This window comes from Sorex fumeus, unplaced genomic scaffold (assembly GCF_029834395.1).
Source record: "Sorex fumeus unplaced genomic scaffold, SorFum_2.1 ptg000063l, whole genome shotgun sequence".
Classification (NCBI taxonomy): Eukaryota; Metazoa; Chordata; class Mammalia; order Eulipotyphla; family Soricidae; genus Sorex; species Sorex fumeus.
In genome coordinates, this window is record NW_026606120.1 from 14,352,869 (window position 1) to 14,377,338 (window position 24,470).

The window sequence follows — 24,470 nt, forward strand, 5'->3', positions numbered from 1 at the left end:
AGGACATGAAGCTTTGTCCTTGACCCCACAGAACCTTCTAGAACTTTAAGGCCCACTGTGCTGCCCTGGCCCTGGGCGTTGCCTCTTCCTGCCTTCTGCTACAGCTGGGGCCTGCGCACAGTCCCTCCTGCCCTCCGTGTGGGGTTCCTGACCTGCTCGATGACGCTGTGGCCAGAGGCCCAGGTCTGGTCTTGGCCTGGCACCGCCCCCGCCCCCTCCGCCCCCCGCCAGGATGTCTGTCCATCTCACCTGCTGCTCTCCAACTCAGGATCCGGGTCCCGGCTTGGCAAGTGCACATGTGCACACAGATGGGAAGGGGTCCTGGGGTTCACCTTTAGTACCCTGCTGCCCAGTGCTGTGCCCCAGGTCCTCTTGGGGTGGGTTACGCTGGGCACAGGGAGTGGCCGAGGCGTGGAGCCAGGGCCACTTAGCACCTGGAGAGGGTCCACAGCCGCCACACGTGTACATGCTCATGGGAACACACGTGCACACACGCACAGATGCACAGCATCTGCACACACACGCTCATGGAACACGGGAGCCAGTCGAGGCCCGAGCGCCCTGTGTGTGTCCGCACAGCTGCCTGGTCAGTGCTGGGCTGGCATGGCTGAGGCTGGACACAAGGGTCTGGGCGTAGCCCCCTTTTCCAGCCACCCCGCCCGCCAGCCTGTCAGCTCCTTCCCCTGCGCCTCTGGGAGAACCGGACGTGTTTGCTGACTGGAGAGTCATCAGGAGTTTGTATTTCCCCCGGGCTCTGGGGCCAGACAAGCTGACTGCAGCGGGGTGAAGTCTGGCCCCCCTCAGGCTGGGATGGGGTTCCTGTCCCTGTGGGTCAGGGGCGTGCCACTACCCTTGATCCTCCTGGAGTCTTGTCCCCCTTCCCCACCTCCCCCGCCCCTGCCTGCTCCAGTCTGTGACCCAGCACGGTCCTGGCTTCCAGTCTCAGTTTACCTGAAACAGATGTGGAACCGTGGCCACAGCACACCGCTTTGCTGGAAGACACAGCTAATGGGACCGCCCTGTGACCTCAGGGACCCCCAAGCTGTGTGGGTTGAACAGGGACCCCCCCAGAACTCCCCCTGAGAGGTGAGCGGCCCTCTCACCTCCTGCTTCTGCTGTCTGGCCTGGCCTGGAGGAGACCCCCACCTCGTTCCAAGCCCCCCATGGAAGCTGGCGCCGTTCCTGGGAGTCGGAACTTGGGGACTGCCCGTCACCATGCCTCTGGGCTCCAGGTCAGGAGGCGGCCCCTGAGGTGGGCAGAGCCCAGTGACCCCCACCCAGTGCAGCCACGCCAACCACAGCACCTGAGCCCACGGAAACTCACCTGGGTGGGGCCTCCACGCATGTCCTGCACTCGGCGGACCCCCGCGGAGACAGACAGGCGTGGTGGGGCTGATAGACACACAGTGTGTGTGGGGGGGAGGGGCGGGGCGAGGGCGTGCTGAGTCTGAGTTATGGGGTCACGAGGCTGCTGTCCTCTGTGCCACCCGGTGGACGTGACCTGGGTCACAGGGGGAAACCACAACTGTGCTTTGCACAAGCAAGGGTGACGCTGCTGGAACTGGGCTGTTGTTTCCGGTTCCATCCTGCACGCAGCTGCTGTACTGGCAGGGCCTGCCATGGAGCTGCGGAGAGGGAAGTTGGGGGGTTCGCGGGGTCCCTTGGCCTAGGGTGAGGCCACCACCAGTTCTCCACACTGGGGGAGGCAGACTCCTGGATGGAGGGGTCTCTCTGCTCACACTAGCCTGGCCCGGCCATCCTGGGCACAGATGCAGGGCCGGCCAAGTAGCACAGACCCCCTCAGGAGAGACCCTCAAGAGCAACTAACTGATGAGAGCCCTCAGAGAGGAACCCGAATGAGGGGTGGGTGGGGGACAAAGGACAGGGCCCCAGCCGGGCTGGTCTGGCCTCCACTCAGGTCTCACGGGAAGGCCTGGAGGGTGGGCTCTGGGGTGAGGGGTGTGGGGCTCCCACAACACCTGACTACAGCACCCACAGCCCACACACCCGACCACAGCACTCATATACCCTAACCACAGCACCCATACCTCCTACAGCACCCATACCACCCATCACAGTACCCAAATAACTGGCCACAGAACCCACGCGCCTGACCACAGCACCCACACACCTGACCACAGCACCCACACTCCCCACAGCCCACACGCCCGGCCTCAGCACCCATAAACCCTAACCACAGCACTCACAGTTCTCACAGCACCCATGCCACCCACCACGGTACCCAAATAACCAGCCACAGAACCTACGCACACATACTGACCACAGCACCCACGCCCCCGACTACAGCACCCACATAACCGACCACAGCAGCCTCAGACCCTGATCACACATCCGGGACAGAGCTGGCGTGTGGTGTCCTCCGGGCCTGTGTGTGGGTCCATGAGGGACGGCAAAGCTGCTTCTGTCCCCAGTCCTCAGCCGGGGCCTTGGCAGAGCCCATCCAGCCTACTCTGAGGCCATGCACCCACCCACACCCGCCATCCACCCTCCCGGCCCCATGAAGGTCCTCGCAGGCCTGGCCAGCTCCCATGGCTTTGTGCTGGGCAGCATGGACTCCCGTCCTGGAGCGGGGACCCGGGGGCCCTCCCCTCAGCCCTGCACCCCACCCGCCTCTCCCGCAGTACGCAGACTGGAGAAGGAACCAGCTAGGAGTGGGCCCCTACACGGGCTCGTGTTTATCTGCCCTTCGCAGCAGTGACTTGAGTGGACCTGTGGGGACCACTGCTGGCCATAGACACCTGCTGGACACACGAGGGAGTGTGAGGGCCTGAGACTGCAGGGCCCGAGAGGGGGAGGTGGCCCCAGAAGGGCCTGGCTCCTCCCCCAACTCCGAGCCTTATCTCTGGGGAGATGGTGGGCGGGACTTTCCGAATTGGGCTAGACTAGCTGGTGGACTCAGGGCTTGGACACAGGCGCTGGTGGGCGGGGCAGGGGGGAGGGTGTGGAGGGGGTGGTGGCCAGGTGTGTGGTGACAGCGGCAGTGAAGGTGGCCACAGGGAGACCCAGCGCTGGCCTGATTAGCACAGAAGTTTCTGCCAAGGCCCTAACGAGGGACATCTGGGGTCAGAGGGCATCAGAGAGGTCAGAGGTGAGTTTGGAGGCTGGTGGCAGTGCGTGTGGCACACCCACTCTCATGTCGTGTCCCCAGAATTCCCAGTACCCCAGCTTGGCCTGGTGACTGGGGCCCAACCACACGGGGACCCCTCTCGTCATGTCCCCGCACCCACCCCCGATCTGCTGGCTTGGCCCGGTGACTGGGGCCCAGCCAGCAGGGGACCCCTCACCCCACAGCTGTGTCTGGGCTGAGAGAGGAGTGAAGGCGTCGGGCTCAGGACCCCCTGGTGACTTGTTGGTCCTCACACAGGTCACACTGGCTGTGCCCACTGGTGCGAGTGTGGGGTGAGCTGGGCCTGGTCTGTCCTGAGTCTGACTGACAGGTGGGCAGGCCCAGTCAGGGCCAGAGTCTGGCAGAGCGGGGGTCACGCACTCATGGGGACCTGCTCCCGGCACGGGGGCCTCCCTGCACCCCCAGCACCCCGCGAGAGGTCCTTACTGGGGTCTCAGCCCCGGCCCCATCCCACCGCTGGTCTCACCCATGGTGCGGAAGGAACTGGTGAGTCTTAGAAATTCCCATGAAGGGCTGGTACAAGCCACTGGGCTGAGTATCCCAGGACACATGGGGGGATGGTGTCCAAACAACTTGGGGGTCCCCCCCTGTCCTGCCCGCAGCTGCCAGGTGGGGTCGAAGGAGCCCGGGGTGGGGGAGGGGGCCCTCAGCACGATGCAAGAAAAAGCTTCGGCTTTATTGGTCACTCAGGTTTAGAAAAACAGGGGCTCAGGCTCCCGAGAGAGGTGGCCGGGCCCCCAGTGCTGGTGGGGACCGAGTGCCGGGCCTGGGGCCACCAGTCCAGTCGTGAGGCACAGATTGGCGGCCATAGCTGGGGCCGAGAAGGCGTCAGAGGTGGAGAGGGCAGATCCCCGGGTGCTGCACGCCACAGGCGTCATTGTCTCTCCAGAAACGTCCTGAGACCGTGGCCTGCCCTGCCCCTCGTGTCCCCGGCTCTGTGTCCTGCCCCTTGGGCCCCGCTGGGCACAGCTTCCAGGACACAGGCTGGTGTCGGGAGCAGCCTGACTGCAGATGGCATGTCCCCGCGTGCAGTCTGGAGGGTGGCTGAGGGTCCCTGGGGTCGGAGGTGGCGCCCCATGTGGGCCTGGGAGACGTCTGCAGAGGGAGAGGAGAAAGTACAGGTGCCCGCCCGGGGCCCAGGCTAGTCAACGCTGCCCTGGAGTCTCCTGCATCGCCGTCAGGATGTATGCTGCCATGGACGGTGGTGGACATGCGCTCTGAGGCTCACGGGTGTTCACGACTCCTGCCAGCAGGGGCTTCCTGGATCAGGGGTTCTGCAGGTGAAGAACAGACAAGAGAGCTGGCACAGGGGCACAGAACGGGCAGTGCTGGAGCCAGGGGTTGTTGGGGGTCCGGCTCCTGTGGGACAGAGCCTTGTGGCGGTTCCCTGGAGCGGCCGGTGAGCCTCCTCTCGTCCACTCGGCCGCTGCAGAGGCAGCTTCGGGCCATATTCGGGGCAGTGAAGGGACGCGGAGTGACACTGGGCCAAGGCCACTGGATGGGTGGTACAGCCTAATGGGTCCCACACGCCAGCGGCGAGGACAGGAGGGGTCCCTGCAGGCAGAGTCCTGGGGCCCCCCGGCCCCTCCAATGCCTGAGGTCACGGGGCGCCAGGTGGGGACCTGAGAGAGCATGGACCCTCTGGGCAGATGGTGGGCAGCAGCGGCCACCCCCGCAGCCCCTCGCCAGCTTACCTGGGCCTCTACTGCGGGGAGGCCACATCCCCCAGGGGCTTCTGGACACCAAAGGCAGTGATGAAGATGTTGACCACGACGATGATGAAGACCAGGCCCGTGGCCAGGTTGTTGAGGAAGTCCAGCTTTGCGTGCTTTGCAGGGTTGTTGAGGTCATACTTGACTGTAGGCGAGAGGAGATGAACTGGGCTGATCATCCTGCGGGGGTGGGGGGGGGGGCAGAACCACCCCGCAGGGAGCTGCCCTCGGAGTGCTGTCTACCCCCTAGAGGCCCGCTGTGCCTGCACAGCCTGGGCCAGCCCCAGGCTTGCGCCTGCGCCAGGGGCCTGGGTGGGCTAAAGCCATAGTCCACCCTGGGCTTGCTTCTAGGGACACAGTGCCCCTGGCCAAGCCCCTCTCTGAGTGTCAGCATGTCGGGGTCCCTCGGGCAACTGCGTCACTGTGGCTGGGTCACTGAATGTGACCTCGCACTGACCCTGAGCCTCATGGTCACTTCAAAGAGGGAGGCCCAGAAGATCAGGAAGTTGGAGGAAGTGATAGTCCCAGGACCATGACACAGCTTTCCTGAACATTTGTTTCTGGGTCAGGGGTCCTGCCTGGTGAGCTCAGGGGACCATATGAGGTGCTGGGAATGGAACCAGGGTCGGCCACACACAAGGTAAGCACCTTAAACCCAGTGTCACCAATCCAGCCCCTTGAAATGTTGTTTTAGGGCCATGAAGTCCCTTTTAAGCACCATCTCTGCTACATTCTGTCTGTCTGAAAAAGCTGTTCAAATATACTGGCTTATTAATCTAGCATTAGGTTCGCTACCCGTAGGGAACGAAGCGTTACTTTTTCCAACTCTCAGTGTGTGGTCATCTACTCTTTCCATACATTTTGTAAGTTTTTCCTCCACAGATTTTATTGTCTGATTTCAAATATTATTTATATGCAATGAATCTACTCTTTTCTCTATGCCATAGTCCACTCTCTCCTTTTATGTTTTTGTTTGGGGGTCACTTTCTGCAATGCTCTGGGTTTACACCTGGCTCTGTGCTCAGGGATCACTCCTGGTGGTGCTCATGGGACTACCTGGGATGCTGGGAACGGAATCCAGGCTAGCTGCATTAAGGCAAGCGCCCTCCCTGCTGTGCTCTCTCTCTGGCCTTCCCACGACACATCTAAGCCTAGCATCGTTTGGGGTCAGGGCAGCCATGCAGCCCCCGATGGACACAGTAGCTGCCCAATGCACCAAGGCATGTCAGTTCAGTTCTAAGTGCGTCTGGGAAATCTTCCTGTGTCCTTGGTGTGGGCAGTGGACAGACTGAGGTACAGGGAGGAACCACACAGGCCCGGTGCTGACAGGGGATGACCCTCCAACGCCCCCGTCCCGCCCTGTGCTCAGAGCAGGCTGGCTAGTGAATGGTCCCTGTGGGGGAGGGCAGCAGGGCGACCGGGACAGACGCACCCAGGAAGATGAGCAGGACGCCCACGCCGATCTGGAGCACCAGGGAGATGGAGATGAGGACCACCAGGGGCACGAAGAAGGCGAAGCTGGGCCCCTGCTCGATGACGGCCTTCAGCTGGGAGGCGTTGGCCATCAGCAGCGCGATGTCCAGCATGCTCTCGGCTGCGCTTTTCTTGTTGGCATAGTGGTTCACGTTGATGGGCCGGTTCCGGCCCCAGCGAAGTGGCTGCAGAGGGCAGAGGTCGATGTGGGGGGGCTGGTGCGTGCGCGCATGCATGTGTGTGTGTGTGTGTGTGTGTGTGCGCGTGCATGTGTGTGTGCGTGTATAGTATGTGCATGTGCGTGTGTGTGTATGTGTGAGTGTGTGCATGTGTGTGTGCGTGTGCGTGTGCATGTGTGTGTGTGCGTGCACGCACGTGTGTGTGTATGTGTGTGTGCAGGTGTGATTCCCACTGCCCTCAGCCAGGGGGTGCCGGAAGGACAGAGTCCTGCAGCCTGGCATGGTTCCCTGTGGTCAGGCCTCAGAGCAGGAAGGAAGCCAAACCCACCCTCAGCACATGGTGCTCTGAGCCTGGGCGAAACAGCTGGGGGCCATCCAGGCCCTTAGCTGCTGGGCTGGCCACTCCCCTGCAGGCGCTCCCCTGTGGGCCCAAACCCCCAGCTACTCTTCACTTCCTGTTTATTCTACATTAATTCAAGAATGACCAGGGGGTGGCAGGGACCTGGGGGGGTGAGGGGGGTGTACAGGATGTGGACGGAAGCCCAAGCTTCCAAAAAGCAACACATGGGCTCTACCCGATGAGTCCCTTCTTTTTAATGAAGGAAGGGGGGGAGCATTTAGCCACTTTACTGAGGTATGATTGAAATTTAAAAAGTTGTAGGGACAAAATGAGAACCTCCTGGAGGGTGTGGAGCTAAGTGTACACCACAAAAGCAGCCTCACGGTCAAGGCTAGGGCAGCACCGCCCTGTGGACACCCTCAGTTTGGAGCTTGAGGGACAGGGAAGCTGGCCTGCAACCTCATGCAGGATTTCCCCTGCCCTCGTCCCAGCACCCCCGAAACAGCCACACCCGTCCTAGCACGTGCTTCCTGCCTCTGCTGAGGATTCCAGGCCTCTGGGCCAGGCTCTCTGGACCTCTAAGTGCCTCCATGTTCCTGGCCCGGGGGCAGTGGCCACTGCGTCCAGGAAGCCCTGGTAGCTTTCTTCAGCTGATAGGGCTAAAGAAGCCGAGGGTGCAGGGTGCGGGGGAGGCAGAGGGCCAGAAGGCAGCTCTCTGGGCCCAGCCGTGGGACCTTCCTCCTGGTGTCCCTTCCCGGGCCCCTAGGACCAGCCGGCACCCCTGGCCCTGACTCACAGACTTCTGAGCCTCCTGGGCCCGCTGGGAAGATTCTGTTTCCAGGCTCATGAAAGATGCAGGTGGGAGGCGGGGGGCACGGCCAGCACACACAGCGCCAGCAACATGCAGCTGGGGCCGTTTCACCAGGATGCAGAGGTGAGAAGCTACCCGTCCTCAGGCCAAGACTCTGTCCAGGACACGGCCAGGAGGGCGCAGCCGGACGGCCTCAGCACCTCGCACCGCCCCTTCCCGTGACTTTCTGTTTGGTTGGTTTTCTGTTTGTTCTTGGGCCGTGCTCAAGGCTTACTCCTGACTCTGCCTGGTGGAGCTCAGGGGATCATACGGGGTGCCAGGGACCAAACCTGCATTAACTGCATCCAAGGCAAGCGCCCTACCCCCATAATTACTCTGGCTCTGTTTTTAAAATGGTGCCTTTTTGTTGTTTGTTTGTTTGTTTGTTTTGGGGTCACATTCTGCAGTACTCAGGGATTATTCCTGGTTCTGCACTCAGGGATCACTCCCGGTGGGCTTCAGGGGGATCACATAGGGTGCCAGGGATTGAATTCGGTCAGCTGCATGCAAGGCAAATGCCCTCCCTACAATACTATGGCTCCAGCTCTTCAGTAGAAGCATTTGAACCCAGGGGCCCCATGGGAAGCCTCCTGTTTGGGCATGGGGTCAGCTGTGCTAAATGCCATCAATGCACACACACATACTCACACTCACACTCACTTGTACACACTCACATGCTCATATGCACTCACACACTCATACACAACTCACACACTCATGCTCATACACACTCACACACACACACACACACTCAGGTCCCACCACACCTCAACTTTACTCTTGACACTGGGAACAGCAGCTATTTCCAGGGTCCCGGGGATCTCTGTCCGCTGACTGGCTTGGAGGTCAGCCCTGTCCCACCTCAACAAGGCCACAGCTCAGCACACTCCACGTCCCTAGACGCATGGTATGCTTCATGCTTCATAAACTGAAGCAGTACCAGGCTGCCTTCCTCGAGACCCTCCTTCCAGTGCTCATTCTGGTCCCAGAGCATATAGTGAAGCAGGGGCCTTGGGAGGAGCGCGCACCTGGGACACAGACACGTGTGTACACAGGATGTGTACACAAACACGCACCAATTCCACGCCAGCCACACACGAGCATCACCTATACACAAGCACATGAACACCTATGCATGGGTCCAGGGCATCCACACTGCCCACACACAAACACAGCCATGTATCGGCACACACAGGCCCACAGGCATTGCACATACACCCACGGCCACAGGCACAGAGGGTGGCCCTGGGAAGGAGGGCGGTTCCCTCTATCCTGAGTTCCCTTCAACAGTTTCCACAGGCCACAGTTCACTAATCCACGAGTGACACCAGTGCCTGAGCATAGCCACCACCCCACCCAGTCTTCAGGGAGTCTCCTGCGCTCCACTCACAGTTGGTAAACCGAGGCCTGTCTGGTGAGGGTTCTGGCTGCGGTCAGGCGCACCCTAGGGGGATCCGAGTTGGGACTCTGGTGCCGAGATCAAAGCCCAGCCCAGCAACAGAGGCTGACTTCTCCCCAGGCCTGTGTCCTACACATGCCCCAGGGGCTTGGAGCAAGCACCAGGCTAAGTTCTCAGGAGTCTGACCACTGCCTCGGAGGCCCCTGCGCCCTCCCGACCCAGGTGGCTACCTGCCTCTGAGTCAGCATGGGCAGCAACCCAGGGTCTGCAGTCCTGAGTCCCGGGGCTCACCATGCCCCTTCCACTGTGCCCTGAAAATGGACCCACCAGGTGCTCCACGAGCCCTGCAGAGGTGCTGCTGCCCCACACGGAGTGTGTCCACTCACCAAGGAGGCCAGAGAACACAAAGCCAACCTGCTGGCTCTGAAGGCCAGTGCCTCTGAGCACTGGATCAGCCTTGCCCACAACATGTGTGTCTGTGTATGTGTGTACATGTGTGAAGCATGTGTGTGCATGAAGAACATTGTGTCGGCCACATAAGGAGCATGTGTGCATACATGTGTGTTTCTGCATGTGTGTGTTATATGTCTGTATGTGTGTTTTGTGTGTGTGTGTGTGTGTGTATGGTGTAGTGTGTACTAGAACCTTCAAACAGCAGAGCTCCTCAGGAGGAGGCAGGAGGGAGCTGTGACACATTCATCCCAGTTCAGACCCTGTACTCAGCCACCTGAGGAGGGGCTGACTCAGGCCCTGTGGCGAGCACTGTTGGTAGAGTCCCCAGGAGCCCCATCTGGGAAAGTCCCCTAGGCTGCAGGCTGCTGGGAGCCCGTCTCCAGGGCCTGGCCTGGAGTCCTGCCCACCTGGCTGCCAGGAACTGTGTTGGGCATGGCCGCCCAGACCTCTGCCAGTAACCGGGGCGGTGCAGGGAGCAGATGCCCTGATCTGAGGCCCTGGTCCACGGGGTCCCCAGATTGCTGAGGCAGGAGATCAGGGCGTTTCCCTGGAAGTCCAGAGAAAGCACGGGGGTGCCTGCTCTGTGCAGAGCACTCGCAGGGTGGACCGGAGACTGTGGCTATGCACAGATGCCCGTGCAGTGGACCCCAGGGGCACTGGGCCGTGCGTTGAGAGGACAGCAGGGGTGGGTAGAGGCCTGCACAGTTGCTCGGTGCCCCCAGGCTTGGATGCCAGAGGTTGGGGCTGCTCACAGCTGCGACTGGACCCCCTGGGAGAAAAGTTCAGACCAATGCCACCAACCCCTGCAGAGCCCTGGGGTATCTGGGGCCTGTACTAACCCCTTAAAATTAAGCCACCAGGCTCCAGGCCGCTCTGAGCCTCAGGAGTCCCACCCGGGATTCCTCTCAGACCCTTTCACTGCAAGTTCACTGGGGGCGGCTGCCAGCAACCCCTCAGCAGCGCAGGACTGCTGCCCACCGGCTGCTGCTGCAGGTTCCTCATCTGCATACAAACCACACGCGCACGCAAACATACACACACACACACACACACACACAGGACCATACACACAGGGCCACATGCACATACACACAGGACCACATGCATACACACAGGGCCACATGCACACACATACACAGGATCACACAGACATGGTCATATGCACACACACACACAACACACAGGGCCACAAGCACACACATACACACAGGGCCAAATGCACACACACAGGGTCACACACACACACAGGACCACATACAGACATGGTCATATGCACATGCACAGGGCCACATGCACACACACAAGGTCACATGCACACATGCACACACACAGGGCCATATGCACACACACAGGGCCACATGCAAATACAGAGAGCTACATATGGAGACACACACAGCACCATGCACATGAACGCACAAACACACAGGATCGCGCACACAGAGACGCACAGAAACAAACTCACACAGGGTCACATGCGCACACATGGCCGTGCAGATACATGCATCGTGTGTGTGAGCAGGGCCCTCAGGGGCGTGGTCCCAGTGGCTAGGAGACTTGTGGCTCCACCCCTTCCTCCTCCCAGTGCAGCACCGCGGGAAGTTCCCTTCCTGAGCCCGATCTCCCCCAAAGGGCTGCATCTGTGACTGAAGTCACAGAGCAGAAGCCAGGAGGGAAAGGAGGTGCCTGGAGAGGAAGTCTCGGGTCCAAGGACAGCTCAGGACAGCCCACGCTCTGTCCCTGACCCTGGGCACAGGCTCTTCCCTTGGGCCCAGCTGGGCACCTGTGGGCATGCCCCAGGCACCCTCTTTGCAGGAGGAACAGTGAGGGGCATGTTTCCTTCGGTCCCGACTTGGCAGGAAGCCACATGCCCAGGGTCACCTGGTGCCGCCAGAACCTTTCCTGGCCAGCCCCAGAAGTGCCCTAGAGGTCCGCGCTCCAGGTCAGGGTGCTAACAGGAAGTCAAGGGGTTCCGGGGCAGCTGGGCTGGGGGCTCGCCAGGCTGTATGGACACACTTCCCGTAGGCTCAGTACTGGACGCCTCAGTGTCGCTTTGTAGGCACTTGGCCCCGAGATCTGCTGGGGTGGCAGAAACAAGGAAAAGGGAGCAAACTTCCCCAGGCGGTGACTGCGCAGTGTGTGTGCCTGGGTATGGATGTGTACATGTGTATGTATGTGTGCTTGTGTGTGCCTATGTATGTATGTGTACACGTGCATAAGCATGTGTGCATGTCTGTGTGTGCCTATGTGTATGTATGTGTGTGTTTATGTATGCATGTGCACATCTGTTTGTGCACGTGCATGTGTGCCTGTGTATGTGTGTGTACACATATATATGTATGTGTCTGTGTGCATGTGTGCCTGTGTGTGTGTTGTGTGCCTATATGTTGTATGTAACACTGCACTGCAGCACTGTCCTCCCGTTGTTCATCAATTTGCTCAAGTGGGCCCAGTAATGTCTCCATTGTGAGACTTGTTGTTACTGTGTTTGGCATATCGAATACGTCACGGGTAGCTGGCCAGGCTTTGCAGTGCGGGTGAGATACTCTCAGTAGCTTGCCGGGCTCCCCGAGAGGGGCGGAGGAATTGAACCCTGGTCACCTCGGTCAGCCATGTGCAAGGCAAATGCCTTATGCGTTGTGCTATCGCTCCAGCCTAGAGTATTCGATATGCCAGACACAGTAACAACAAAGTCTCCAATGGAGACGTTACTGGGCCCGCTCGAGCAAATCGACGATCAACGGGAGGGCCTTTACCTTTACCTATGTGTATATAGGTATATGCATGTCTGAGTGTGTGCGTGTGGGCACATCTGTGTACGTGTGTACCTGTGTGTATATGCATATGCGTCTGTGTGTGCATGTGCATCTGTGTGTATGTGCGCGTGCATGAAGGGGCAGTTCCCCACCCTCCACTCTGCTCTCTGGCTATACATGCTACCCCCACTCCGTCTCAGAGCCCAGCCTTGAGGGGGCAGACCACCCTGCCTGGCTTCACAAGAGGCCACAGCAGGCTAGCTAGGGCCCAGGGCTGACCTGCCCACTTCGCCCTGATGTGGCGGCCCCATGTCCAAAGAACCAGCCTCCACCCACAGTGAGCCTTTTTTCCTGCCCTCACCCATGGGAGGGAGCGAGAAGCTACCTGTGGGGCCTCGGGGCATCCCCAGGGGCTCCTAGGGGGCAGAGTTGGCCTTTGCCAACCCATCCTGAGTAGCTCCTGGAGCTGCCCTGGGGTAGGTATCATGGGTATCACGGGCACTATGAACCTTGCTGCACCAGGCACACAGGCAACAGCCCTCATGTGGATGGGAAACTGAGGCCAGAGCAAGCCCAAGAACACAAGATGTACTGGGGGGTGGGAGATGGTGGAGGGGATGTCCCCTAGACTGCCCCAGGTGAGGAGAGCAGAGTGGCACAGACCACCTGCTGCTGAGCTTCCTCTGTGACTGCCCACCCTCAAGGCTCCTGTGGCAAATGTCTCCCCTGCAAGTCTCCTCCCCATCCCCTGGGGTGCAAAGCAAACCAGCCTCTGCACCTTTGCTCTTGCTGCTGCCTTTCCTTGGGGTACAGTCACCGGCTGCACTCACTAGTCCTCAGGGTCCAGCACTGGCGCCCCCTCCTACAGGAAGCCTTCATGACTGTGACCTGGAGATAACATTGACTCGTTTTACCAAGGGGCTGGTCTATTCCTGCTGTATGCTGGGGCAGGACAGCCCGCCGGCCCTGGGGGATGAGAGGATTACATTTGGGACCAGCTCATCTCAAGTTTTCCCATCTGGGACAGAGGGGGCCTGGTAATGGAAACCCAACAGTGCTCCACACAGCCAGAGGTCGAGTCCCCAGGGGGCCCAGAGGAAAGAATGTCTCAAGTCAGCAAGTAGCCGCCAGCCAGCGGTGCCCAAGGAAGGCGCCGTGCACCGGGAAAGCGCTGGTTCTGGCAAAGCCCGCACCCTCCTGGGCCTGCAACTCTGCCCGCGCCCTCTGGGCGGGACCGCGGCGCCCGGACCCGCCCTCCGGACAGCGCGCGGGGTGCGGGCACCTGGGCCGAGTGCCCCGCGGGCACGCATATCGGATGTGCGGTCTCCGTGGACACCGGGTGACGTAACCGTCTGCCGCTGCTGGCCGGGGGCCGAGCCGGGCACCTCCCCACCCACGGCGGGCACGGAGAGCCCAGAGATGCGGGGGCTGCAAGTTAGGAGACGGCGCGGGGGAGGCCGGAAAGGAGGCGCCGGCCGTGCCGGCCGAGCGCGGGCTCCGGGAACCTCGGTCACGCACCCTGGCGCGGGCACCGCGGCCCGGGGTGCCAAGCGGCAGCCTGCAACCTGTCCTGCGCCCCCACTCACCTGCCCGGGCGCCCGGCGGACCGGGTGCCCGGGACCCCGGCTTGGGCGCCGGTGGCGCGGACGAGGCGCAGCGCGCGGCGCCCCCAAGTCACCCCGCAGTGCGGACCCGGGCGCGGCGTCCCGGCGCGGCACCCACAGGTGCCCGCGAAGCCGTGGGCTCGGGGTCAGCGGGGCCGCCGGGCCAAGGTCGCCCGGGGGCCCGGGGAGGAGGCTTACCGAGGCGCCCGGGGAACCCGGCGAGCCCGGGGGCAGGTCGCCGTTGAGCTCGTACTCCTCGGCGCCCGTGTCCATGGTGCGGCCGCGGGGGCCGCGTCTCACCCAGTCCGAGGACAGTCCGCGCCACCGCCGCCCGGTGCCCCGCTCCGTGCCCGCCGCGCACCGCCCGGGCCGCCCCGGTCCCGCCCCCGCCCCGCCCCACCCCTTGCCGCCGGGCCCACCTTGGCCCCGCCCCCGCCCCGCCCCGCCCCCGGACGCACACGAGCCCCAGCCCGTAGTCTCCAGGACCACTCTCGTCCCGCCCCCGCCGTAGCCCCGCCCCGACCCCCACAAGCCCCGCCCTCCGTTTTTAAGGACCGCCCTCTCCCCCGCCCCAACCCCGCGCTGGCCCCGCCCCAACCCAGGGCTGGCCCCGCCCCGCCCCGCCCGGCCCCACCCCGGCCCGGACCGCTTCTCGGCCCTTGCACGCCGGGGCCCGCCCACCCGCGTCCGGCCCGCCCGCCCGCTCCGCTTGGCGCTCACCCTGTCTGCCGTCCGGCTCCGCTGGCCGCCCCGGGCTCCCGCGCGGCTTCGGGCTGCCCCGACGTTCTCGCCGCGGGTTCGTGGGCAGGACTGGGCCCTCAGCGTGCCCCCGTCGTAAACGCTTTTATCCAGAGAACCAGGCGGAGAGTCAGCCTGTCCCTGGCCGCTTGGCACCGCGCCCGGAGCGTCCCGGGGGCGCGGGGGTACTTGTGCTCCCATCCCCGCACCGCTCACCCTGGGGACCGGACTTGGAAAGTGGGTCGGCGCGTCCGGCCTTGCCGCCGTGCAAAGGGGACACAGGAAGACCCCCCCCCCCCGCGCACGCCGTGCCGGGACGCCCCCTCCCCTGGGCCCGGGAACGCAGAGCCCACCGATGGCGCTTTATCTTCCCTTAGGACCTGGGCTCCCGCAGGGCCGCCGGGCCGGGCAGCTGGATTCCCTCTCCCGGCTGCTTTGAGCCGCTGTGTGTACTCAGGCGGCGGCCGCCTAACCTCTCTACGCCTGACGTCCCTGTCTGTGACTAGGGAACAAGCCTGGGCATTTGACCGGGCTGGGAACAGTGCCCCAAGTCAGGGGCAAATCAAACTTAGCCCAGCCTGGCCTAGCCTACTAGGTAGGAAGGTGCGCCTGCAGAATGTGAAGCCCCATTGAGGGGGTTGGGATTCAGAGTCTGCAACAAGGTTGCCAGTGTTGGGACTTGGGTGGGGGGTGCCCAATCACTTGATTGGGGCCGGGTGGGGACAGTGCGGCTTCTCTGGGAGAGGCTGGTCTGGAGCACTGAGCTGTGGCAGCCAGAGAGCCATGCTCCGCGCTCCAGCAGAAAGCAGGAGGTTGGCTCAGGGGCAGATGGCCCACAGACAAGCCTTAGGGCATTGCAACCAGTGTCTGACACCTGCTCTGTATACCAAGCCTGCCCTCCCCCACGCTGTAACAGCGTGACATGGAGCACATGGAAATGCAGGTCACCCTCAGGGTTGATTCAAGAGTCAGAATCTTCAAACTCTTCGTCTTGGCAGCAGGCAGCCAGAAGGATAGCACAGTGGGGAGGGTACTCGCCTTACATGCTGCCGACCTGGGTTCAATCTTGGCATCCCATATAGTCCCAAAAGTCCCACCGGAAGTGATCCTGGAGGGCAGAGCCAAAAGTAAGTCCTGAGCAGTGCAAGGTATGGTCCCAAAATGAAAAAATAAATCCTGACCCTAGGAAATGCAGGCTAAAAACTGGACGGGGCTCCGTCCCCACGCCTGAATGCCACAGCTGGCTTCCCCCATCCATTTATGGACACACTTCAACACTTCTCTCAGTACTCTGCCTACCTGAGGGTCCCAGGCGACTGAGCACCATCATAGAACCTCCCCTACCCACAGCCCCAGCCCCTCAGCACAGACCATGAGATGAGATCTGTGGCTGTGGCTGCAGCAAGAGACCTGGAATATTCCAGCCGAATCTTCCATCCCAGGAAGGAAGAGTGGCTATCTGTCCCTCCCCCCACATACTTCCCAGCTGGGGAACGGGGCCCCTTCCAGGAACTCATCACCCCCTCTGCTGGGTGGAGGAGCTAGGGGAGAAGTTGCTAGAACAATCCAGTATCTGGAGCTGGGATTGGTTCCCTCCTTTCTTTATACTGACCCGAGGGAAGGGCCATCCATGCCACCTTCCCCTCTCCTGTCCTTGCTGAATCTGTGGTCACAGTCTCTGTCAGCTTCCCCCCCCCACCCCACCCCAGCTACAACTCCCAGAGAGGGACATTCCCAGCTGCTGTGTCATCGTCATTTGCCTATTTCCAAGAAGACAGAAGTGACGTGACGGTACCCCTGTTCCCCGAATCTGCTTGCTTTCAGATGCCAACCGGGAGGCTGGTAGAGTGGCAGGACCAGCTCTGAAATACTGGCCCTGGGGCACCAGGTCCCGGGGAGGTGGCTGTGGGGTGTGGCCCACAGGGACAGGGAAGGGCGGGGTGGCCACACAAGGGAGACGTGGGAACAGGTGGAGGGCCAGTGTCTGTAGGCAAACAAGTGTGCGCAGGAAGCTCACTCGTGTTTGGGGAGGGGGGAGGTTGGCATGCATACACACAGACACTCACATCTCTGCATATGCATTCATGCACATGGCGGGCAGAACTCAGCCCTGCTGAGCTGTGTGACAGTCTCAAGTGAGGATGCCACCAGGGCGAAGGGACAGCATATGGGGAAACAAAGATGTGCACCCTGAGTATGAGCGTGATGGGGCTCCCTGGCCCCCCCACCAGTCCCTCCTCACCCCGCCTCAAGCAGGCAGCTCCCTCTGACTGCCAAGGTCACCTCCTCTGAGCAGGCCTCCGGGGATGACTCAGCACAGAGGGATATTCTGGGTGGGCTGGAGGTGGGGGGGCGGGAGGTGTGTACCAGGGCAGTACTCCCCTCCCCTCCTCAGGAGGGAGTCTGGGTCTTAGCGCCAGAAAGAAGGCTGGTGAGTCCCAGGAGCTGGTTGAGCACTAACACACCCTCCTGCTACACACACACACACACACACACACACACACACACACACACTGTCACAGTTGGAGATGCAGACCTAGCCTGCTGGGAAGGTGCCTTGGAGGGGGAGTTGGTTCTGCCCCCACGCCCACAGCATGCTTGAGTCAGAGCTGAGATTGGCTGGGCTCTGTGCCCCGTCACCTGGCCCGGCCAGCACACACCCACCCTGGAGGTGAGCAGTAGGAGGCGGTGCTTATGGGGGTGCTGGGCACGCCCTGGAATCTGGTGGCTGCCTCCTGCCCACTCCTGAGGGACCATCAAGGGTAGCCCTGGGCTCTACGCAGCACTCAGGAGCTCCGTGCGCGAGTGCTTGACCCCGGTCCCGGAGGACAGAGGAAGGCGGCCGGGTGTGGGAAGGGGGACTTGGCGCTGGAGAGGAGCCGCTCGCCCGCCCAGGTCACCCAGACACACCGGGTCCAGGATGGCGAGGTGGGTCCTGGCCAGGGCTGTGCGTGCTGGCGGGGCCCTCCAGGACACATTACCACTGAGCTTCTCAGGAAGATGCAGCCACTCCGAAAAGCTCTGGACCCAGAAACCAAGAAAGTGTCCCCCCGGGGAGGCAGGACTGAGTCGTGGCTTTCCCTGCTCTGGACATCCCACAGCCAGTCCCAGAGCAAGCCTGGCCGTTTGTGCATCTGTCTCCTCGGGGAGACTGAAGCTCACCCCATCTGCCACCTACAGGGCTCTCTGAATGGGGGTCTTATCCCAGCAGCCTCCACAAGGTGCTCTGTGGTTTCCCCTTGATCCTGCTTGTACTTCAGTAATCATTTTCCTCATCAGGGCTCCTTTTGTTGGTCGTTTTCTAAGATCTTGAGCTGTGAAGTCAGGTTATTTATGTGGGCCCTTTCTTCCTTCCTGAGAAATGCTTGCAGAGCTATAATTTTTCCCCTCAACACTGCGTTAGCTGCATCCCACAAGTTCTGGTAGCTTGTGTCTTCGTTTTCATGTGTTTCTGGGTATCTTTTGATTTATTCCTTGATTTCCTCCCTGACCCACTTGTTGTTCAACATTGAGCTATTTAATTTCCAGGTGTTCGATTTGATTCTGCGTTTCTGTGTGTGATTAACTTCTATCTTCAATGCATCGTGGTCTAAAAAAAGAAGTGATACAATTTCTATTTTTCTGATTCTATTGGGGCTGGAGCGATAGCACAGCGGGTAGGGCGTTCGCCTTACACGCGGCCAACATGGCCGACCCGAGTTCGATTCCTCCGCCCCTCTTGGAGAGCCCGGCAAGCTATCAAGAGTATCTTGCCCACACGGCAAAGCCTGGCAAGCTACTTGTGACGTATTCTATGTGCCAAACACAGTAACAATTGTCACAATGGAAACGTTCCTGGGCCCGCTCGAGTAAATCGATGAACAACGAACGGGAGGATAGTGACAGTGACAGTGATTCTACTGAAGTATGTTTTGTGGCCCAGCACATGGCCTATCTTGGAGAATGTTCCATATGCACTGGGAAAGAACGTGTATTTAGTTTTGGGGGATGAAAAGCCCTTATACATATATTAGCCCTCTTTCTTCCATTTCTTCCTTCAAAGCCAGTACTTCCTTGGTGAGTTTTAGTCTTGTTGATCTATCAAGGGGTGATAGGGTGGTGCTGAAGTCTCCAACTAATATTGTGTTGCTACCAAAGTCCTTCTTGAAGTCTATTAGCAGTTGTTTTAAATTTTTTAGATGGCTCCTCATTGGGTGTGTATTATGTTTAGGAGTGTGATTTCTTCCTGATGTACATATCCCTTGATTATTAAAAATTGCCTTTGCTGTCCCTTCTAATCTTTTTCAGCCTGAAATCTATGTTGTCGGATACTAGTATGGCCACCCCAGATTTTTTGAGGAAGTTGTATGCGTGAAGGGTTGTTTTCCATCCTTTGACTTGTCTGTGTTTGCTCTGACTGTTAAGATGTGTTTCTTGTAGGCAGCAGAAGGTTGAGTTCAGTTTTTTAATCCATTTTGCCACTCTGTGTCTCTTAATTGGTGCATTTAGACAATTGACATTGAGAGAGATTATTGTCATGAGGTTTTGTGACATCTTTCTGTAGAGGTTTGTTGTGCTGATAGGGGTTTTTTTTCCTTCAGTCTTTGAGTTTGGTTTTGAGTCTGTGAAGTTCCTGAGCTGTTTATCCATGAAATAGTGTATCGTTCCTTCAAGTTTGAGTGAAAGTTTAGTAGGATAGAGTATTCTTGGTGATACGTTCATTTCATTGAGTTTTTTCTCTATATCCCTCCATTGTCTTTGTACTTGGATGGTTTCCTCATAAATCTAAGGGGTGCTCCTTTGTATGTGATTTCCTTCTTTGACCTTGCTGTTTGCAGTATCGTGTCTCTATCTTAGGTATCCGTCATTCTGATTATGATTATGTCTTGGCGTCTTTTTATTGGGCCTCTTTTAGCTGGTACCCTTCGGGCTCCTTGGATCTGGATGCCTGCATTCTCCAGCTCTGGAACTTCTCGGCAATGATACCTTTAACTATTGCCATTCATTGGGGTTGCCTCCTTGTCCTTCTGGTATTCCGATGATTCTCACGTTGTTCCTCTTGAATTCATCCCCTAGGTCTCTTATACGCCCAAGTGCTATTCTGAGATCTTTTTCCGTTTTATCTTGTTTCTTGTATGCTTTCTGAAGCTCATCTTCAAGCTCACTGATTCTATCTTCAGCAGTGCCATTCTACTGTTGAGGACGCCCACTGAGCTTTTAATTCCATCTACCGAATTTTTTTATTAGTGGCACTTCTGTTTGTATATTTCTTATTTCTGCTCTCATTTCTTCCTGTATTTTGTTGGCTGTCCATTCCACTGTTTCTTTCATGTCTTCCTTTAATTTACTGGATGCCTGTTCCACCGTTTCTTTGAGCTCATTGAACATCCTTAACATTTAATCTCTGAATTCTTTATTGGAGACATTATATTTGTGGGAATTCCCTGTTGAGGCTTCAGGGATCTTTTCTTCATCCACTCCTCGTGGTTCACTTTCCGAATCAGGAACTTCATCTCCCAGCCTCTCCTGTGATTGCATATCTGTAGGGATGGCTAATTCTGGCCACAGAAGGGAACAGTGTGCAACGTTGGTGAGGGGAACTGCAATTCTTCATTACTATCTTCTTCTTGGTTGGAATGTGAATATAATGGCTGGAGCTCCAGAAGCCATGCTGGACTATGCATTAAGTCTTTCTAGTGGAGCCTGTGTTCCACTGGAGTCAGACCTTTCCTAGAGTGCGCACATTAAGGCTTCTTAACTGAAAAAAAGAAAGACATTTATTTTAACATAGTGATCTAATCCCCCTGTAAACCACCCCCCAAACACACACACAGGTACATACAGGCAAAATCAAGCCTATTTTTAAAAATTGTATTTTCTTTTTCATTGACAGATTTTCTTCTTTAAACTTCCAACACATGGAAACATGCATGTGCCTTCCAGAGTTCTTCAATTCTTGTTTGTTTGTTTTTGTTTGGGGAGCACATCTGCACTCAGAAATCACTCCTGGTGGTGCTCTGAGGGACCAGATGGGATGCTGGGGATTGAACCAGGTGACTGATAAGTTTACATCCCTCTGAAGTCCTGTGAAAATGCTCGGTCCTGGGCCTTGCACTTCCCCTTCTGTCTGTTCCTTCGGCTCCTGCCTGCCTGGAGCCTGGGCACCCCATTCCACTCCCTCAGACTCTTCCTGCTCCCTGGCTGGCTATAGGCCCCCCTCTGCAGTGGCCCCTCATTATGCCCTGGGCTCGTGGATTGTTGCTCACCCCCACCCTCTTCCCCCACGATCTCTGCCTCGTGCTGCCCCGGGCATGCCCTGGTCATGTCCACTTCGTCCAACCCCAGGCGTCCCTCTATGTCCAGCCCACACTCCGGAAGCCACTAATGACGGGGCTGCCGTGTCCTGGTCCCTCTCATCCGCCACAAACTGGCCTCCTGGGACTCTGGGCACAGGGGAGGCTAGGGGTCAGGAAATGTCTGGGTCCCAGTGGGTTCAGGGTCTGCGGTTTGTGAGAGCAAGGTCACGGCAAGTCAGACCTAGCCCGGGTGCCCTTCCTCTCAGGAGGGCTGACCACCAGGCCAAGCGACACCCTGCGGAGAGGTGGCACTTCCTTGCTGCTGCATGGCCTGTGACTGAGGCTCCTGAGGGCCGCCAACCCACGTCAGCCTGCATGTCAGAGATGGCAGGTTTCTGCCAGGGCTGGTGCTTCTCCTTGGAGTGAGGGGCTGCCATCTCCAGGAAGCCCTTAGATAGACTGAGTGACTAGGACACTTCCCAGCCCTGCTTCTCTCCCTCCCTCCCTCCCTCCCTTCCTTCTTTCCTTCCTTCTTTCTCTCTTTCTTTCTCCTTTTCTCCCTTTCTTTCTTTCTTTCTTTCTTTCTTTCTTTCTTTCCTTCCTCTTTCTTTCTTTCTTTCATTCATATTTCTTCTTTTCTCTCTTCCTTTCTTCCTTTCTTTTTATTTCTTTTTCTCTCTTTATTTTCTTGCCCCTCTCTCCCTTTCTTCCTTCCTGCCTGCCTGCCTGCCTTTCATTCTTCCCTCCCTCCCTCCCTCCCTCCTTTCCTTCCTTCTGTTCTCTCTCTCTCTTTTCATTTTTACTGACACACATTTTAAGACTTAAATCCGTCCATTGTAATTTTCTTGCATCCATCATCCCAACACAGCACCCATCCCCAGAGCACCTGCTTCCTGCCACCAGTGCCCAAGGCCCCTCCCAGCCATGCTCCCGGGGAAGCTCAACTCTGCAGACAAACTCCAGTTTCAATTACTTTGGCCACTTATTGTTCCCTTACTGTTTCTTTATATGACATATTAGAGATATATTTTTTAAAAAAATTATTATGGAGGTGGGCTAGAGCGATAGCACAGCGGTAGGGCGTTTGCCTTGCACGCAGCCAACATGGCCGACCCGAGTTCGATTCCTCTGCCCCTCTCGGAGAGCCCGGCAAGCTACCGAGAGTATCTCACCCGCACGGCAGAGCCTGGCAAGCTCCCCGTGACGTATTCGATATGCCAGACACAGTAAAAATAAAGTCTCCAATGGAGACGTTACTGGGCCCGCTCGAGCAAATCGATGATCAACGGGAGGGCCTTTACCTTTACCTTTATTATGGAGGTGATGACACCTACATACATATAAATTACTAAAGCTAAACTCCTGAAATTCCACAAATTTTTTTTTTTGGTTTTTGGGTCACAGACGGTGATACACAGGGGTTACTCCTGACTCTGCACTCAGGAGTTACTCCTGGCGGTGCTCAGGAGACTATATGGGATGCTGGGAATTGAACCCGGGTTGGCCACGTGCAAGGCAAACACCCTACCTGCTCTGCTATCTCTCCAGCCCCAATTCCACAAAATTTTAAATCAATGACAGCACTGTAGTACTGTCCTCCCGTTGTTCATCGATTTGCTCAAGCAGGCACTAGTAACATCTCACAACAAATTGTGAGACTTGTTACTGTTTTTGCCATATCAAATACGTCATGAGTAGCTTGCCAGGCTTTGCCGTGCAGGCGAGATACTCTCGGTAGCTTGCTGGGCTCTCCGAGAGGGGCGGAGGAATTGAACCTGGGTCGACCGCGTGCAAGGCAAATGCCTCACCCGCTGTGCTATCGCTCCAGCCCAAATCAATGATAGGTAAAAGGTAAAGGTAAAGGCCCTCCCGTTGATCGTCGATTTGCTCGAGCGGGCCCAGTAACGTCTCCATTGGAGACTTTGTTGTTACTGTGTCTGGCATATCGAATACTCTCGGTAGCTTGCCGGGCTCTCCGAGAGGGGCGGAGGAATCGAACTCGGGTCGGCCATGTTGGCCACTTGTAAGGCGAACAAATTCAATAACTGTATCTTTCTATTCTTTGTAGATATAGACATGTAAAAATCCAATACTGTAAACAATATGATATAATATATTTTGAAATTAACATGAGATAGATTAATCCTGCAAGTCTTTATGTTACTATTGAGAGGGGCTGCTCTGGCAGTGCTCAGAGCTTACACCTGAATCTGTGCTTGGGATCACTCCTGGTGGCGCTCGGGAACTGTATGTAGTGCCGGGGATGGAACGAAGGTCAGCCATCTGCAAGGCCAGTGTCTCTCCACCAGGATAAAATGAAGACCCTGCTCGGGAGGCAGCGTGGAAATCTGGTCCATGCTGGACGTCACTGCAGTGTTGGGGGGCAATGCTCGCTTCACAGAAGGGGAAACCAAAGATCTGAGTTGACCCCAACTCTCCTGAGCCTGCCGTGGAGAGGACAATCCCAGCCCTGTCCCTGGCCTGTGGATCAATGGGGCAGAGTTTACAGCTGTTTGCGGGATGCGTTGGGTCCCACCCAGAGGGGCAGATGGCAAGTTGGCACTGCCCAGCCTGGACCCGAAGCTGTGCCGTAGGCCCATTGGCCGTGCCAGCCTTTCTGCCCGCTCCTCAGAGGCCTGCGTGAAGCCAGGGCTGCTGTGTGGTGCCCCCTGGGGCATGACTGCTCAAAAGCACCAAACAACAAAGTTGCTTTTTTTAATCTTTTTTTTCTTTTTGGGTCACATCCGGCAATGCACAGGGGTTACTCCTGGCTCTGCACTCAGGAATTACTCCTGGCAGTGCTCGTGGGACCATATGGGATGCTGGGAATCGAACCTGGGGTGGCCACGTGCAAGGCAAACGCCCTACCCACTGTGCTATCGCTCCAGCCCCCAGAGTTGCTTTTTACAGCAATTGTATTGGCATGAACTCGTAAAGGGAAGAGTCCAGCAGTGATATATTTATGTGCCCAGTCCAGCAGTGACTGACAGCACGGGGCAGCTGGCATGTCCGTGATGAGGTGAGATTCTGCCGCTGCTCACGGCTCTGGATGGAAGAGCAAACCCTGCGCCGGCACCTGGGAAGAAGGGAACAGGACAAGTGGGGCGCTGGCCGCCAATGCAGCAGACCCAGCTCTGATCCCGGGCACCACACATGGCCCCTGAGACCTCCCCGGAATGATCCTTGATTATAGCTAGGTGTAAGCCCTCAGCACTGCTGGGTAGGGCCCAAAGAAGACAAAAAAAGGAGACATTGTGGTCAAGTGGGGGCCTGCAGGAAGCACAGCTGGTTGGATAAACTCCCCGCCCCCCTCTTTCCCTGGTGCCTGCTATAAGCTTCTCAGTCGAGGATGGTCTTGATGCTGCCAAGTTCGTTCCCCTGAACCCCTTGCTCTGCGGGCCTCTGCATTCTCTCTGTTCCCAGCCACGCTGTCGGGAAGGTCTGGGAGTGGAGCAAGTTCATCCACACCCACTAGGAAAAAGCAACGCATGGAAACCTGAGGGACTGGTGCCCGCCAGGAAAGGCCTGTATCCCAACCTGTCAAGA

The 24,470-nt window shown here is 58.1% G+C and overlaps 1 protein-coding gene across 1 annotated transcript; it reads right to left on the reverse strand.

Annotated features, from left to right (window-relative positions):
• Positions 1 to 3,803: 3,803 nt before the first annotated feature.
• NINJ1 (ninjurin 1) lies at positions 3,804 to 14,281 on the reverse strand. The gene is made up of 4 exons (XM_056127749.1): positions 14,110 to 14,281; positions 6,293 to 6,518; positions 4,843 to 5,005; positions 3,804 to 4,422 (listed from the first exon to the last, which is right to left on the reverse strand). The coding sequence occupies exons 1-3, from the start codon at positions 14,182 to 14,184 to the stop codon at positions 4,851 to 4,853; spliced, it is 456 nt and encodes a 151-aa protein (XP_055983724.1). The 5' UTR covers positions 14,185 to 14,281; the 3' UTR covers positions 3,804 to 4,422; positions 4,843 to 4,850.
• Positions 14,282 to 24,470: the final 10,189 nt, after the last annotated feature.

Bases quoted from the DNA above. Each gene is read 5' to 3' on its own strand.
- NINJ1 (XM_056127749.1), bottom strand. From the start codon at position 14,184: ATGGACACGGGCGCCGAGGAGTACGAGCTCAACGGCGACCTGCCCCCG. The intron at 6,519-14,109 runs GTAAGCCTCCTC...TGCCCTCTGCAG, and splicing joins CGGGTTCCCCGGGCGCCTCG to CCACTTCGCTGGGGCCGGAA. The intron at 5,006-6,292 runs GTGCGTCTGTCC...TCTCGCCTACAG, and splicing joins CGTCCTGCTCATCTTCCTGG to TCAAGTATGACCTCAACAAC.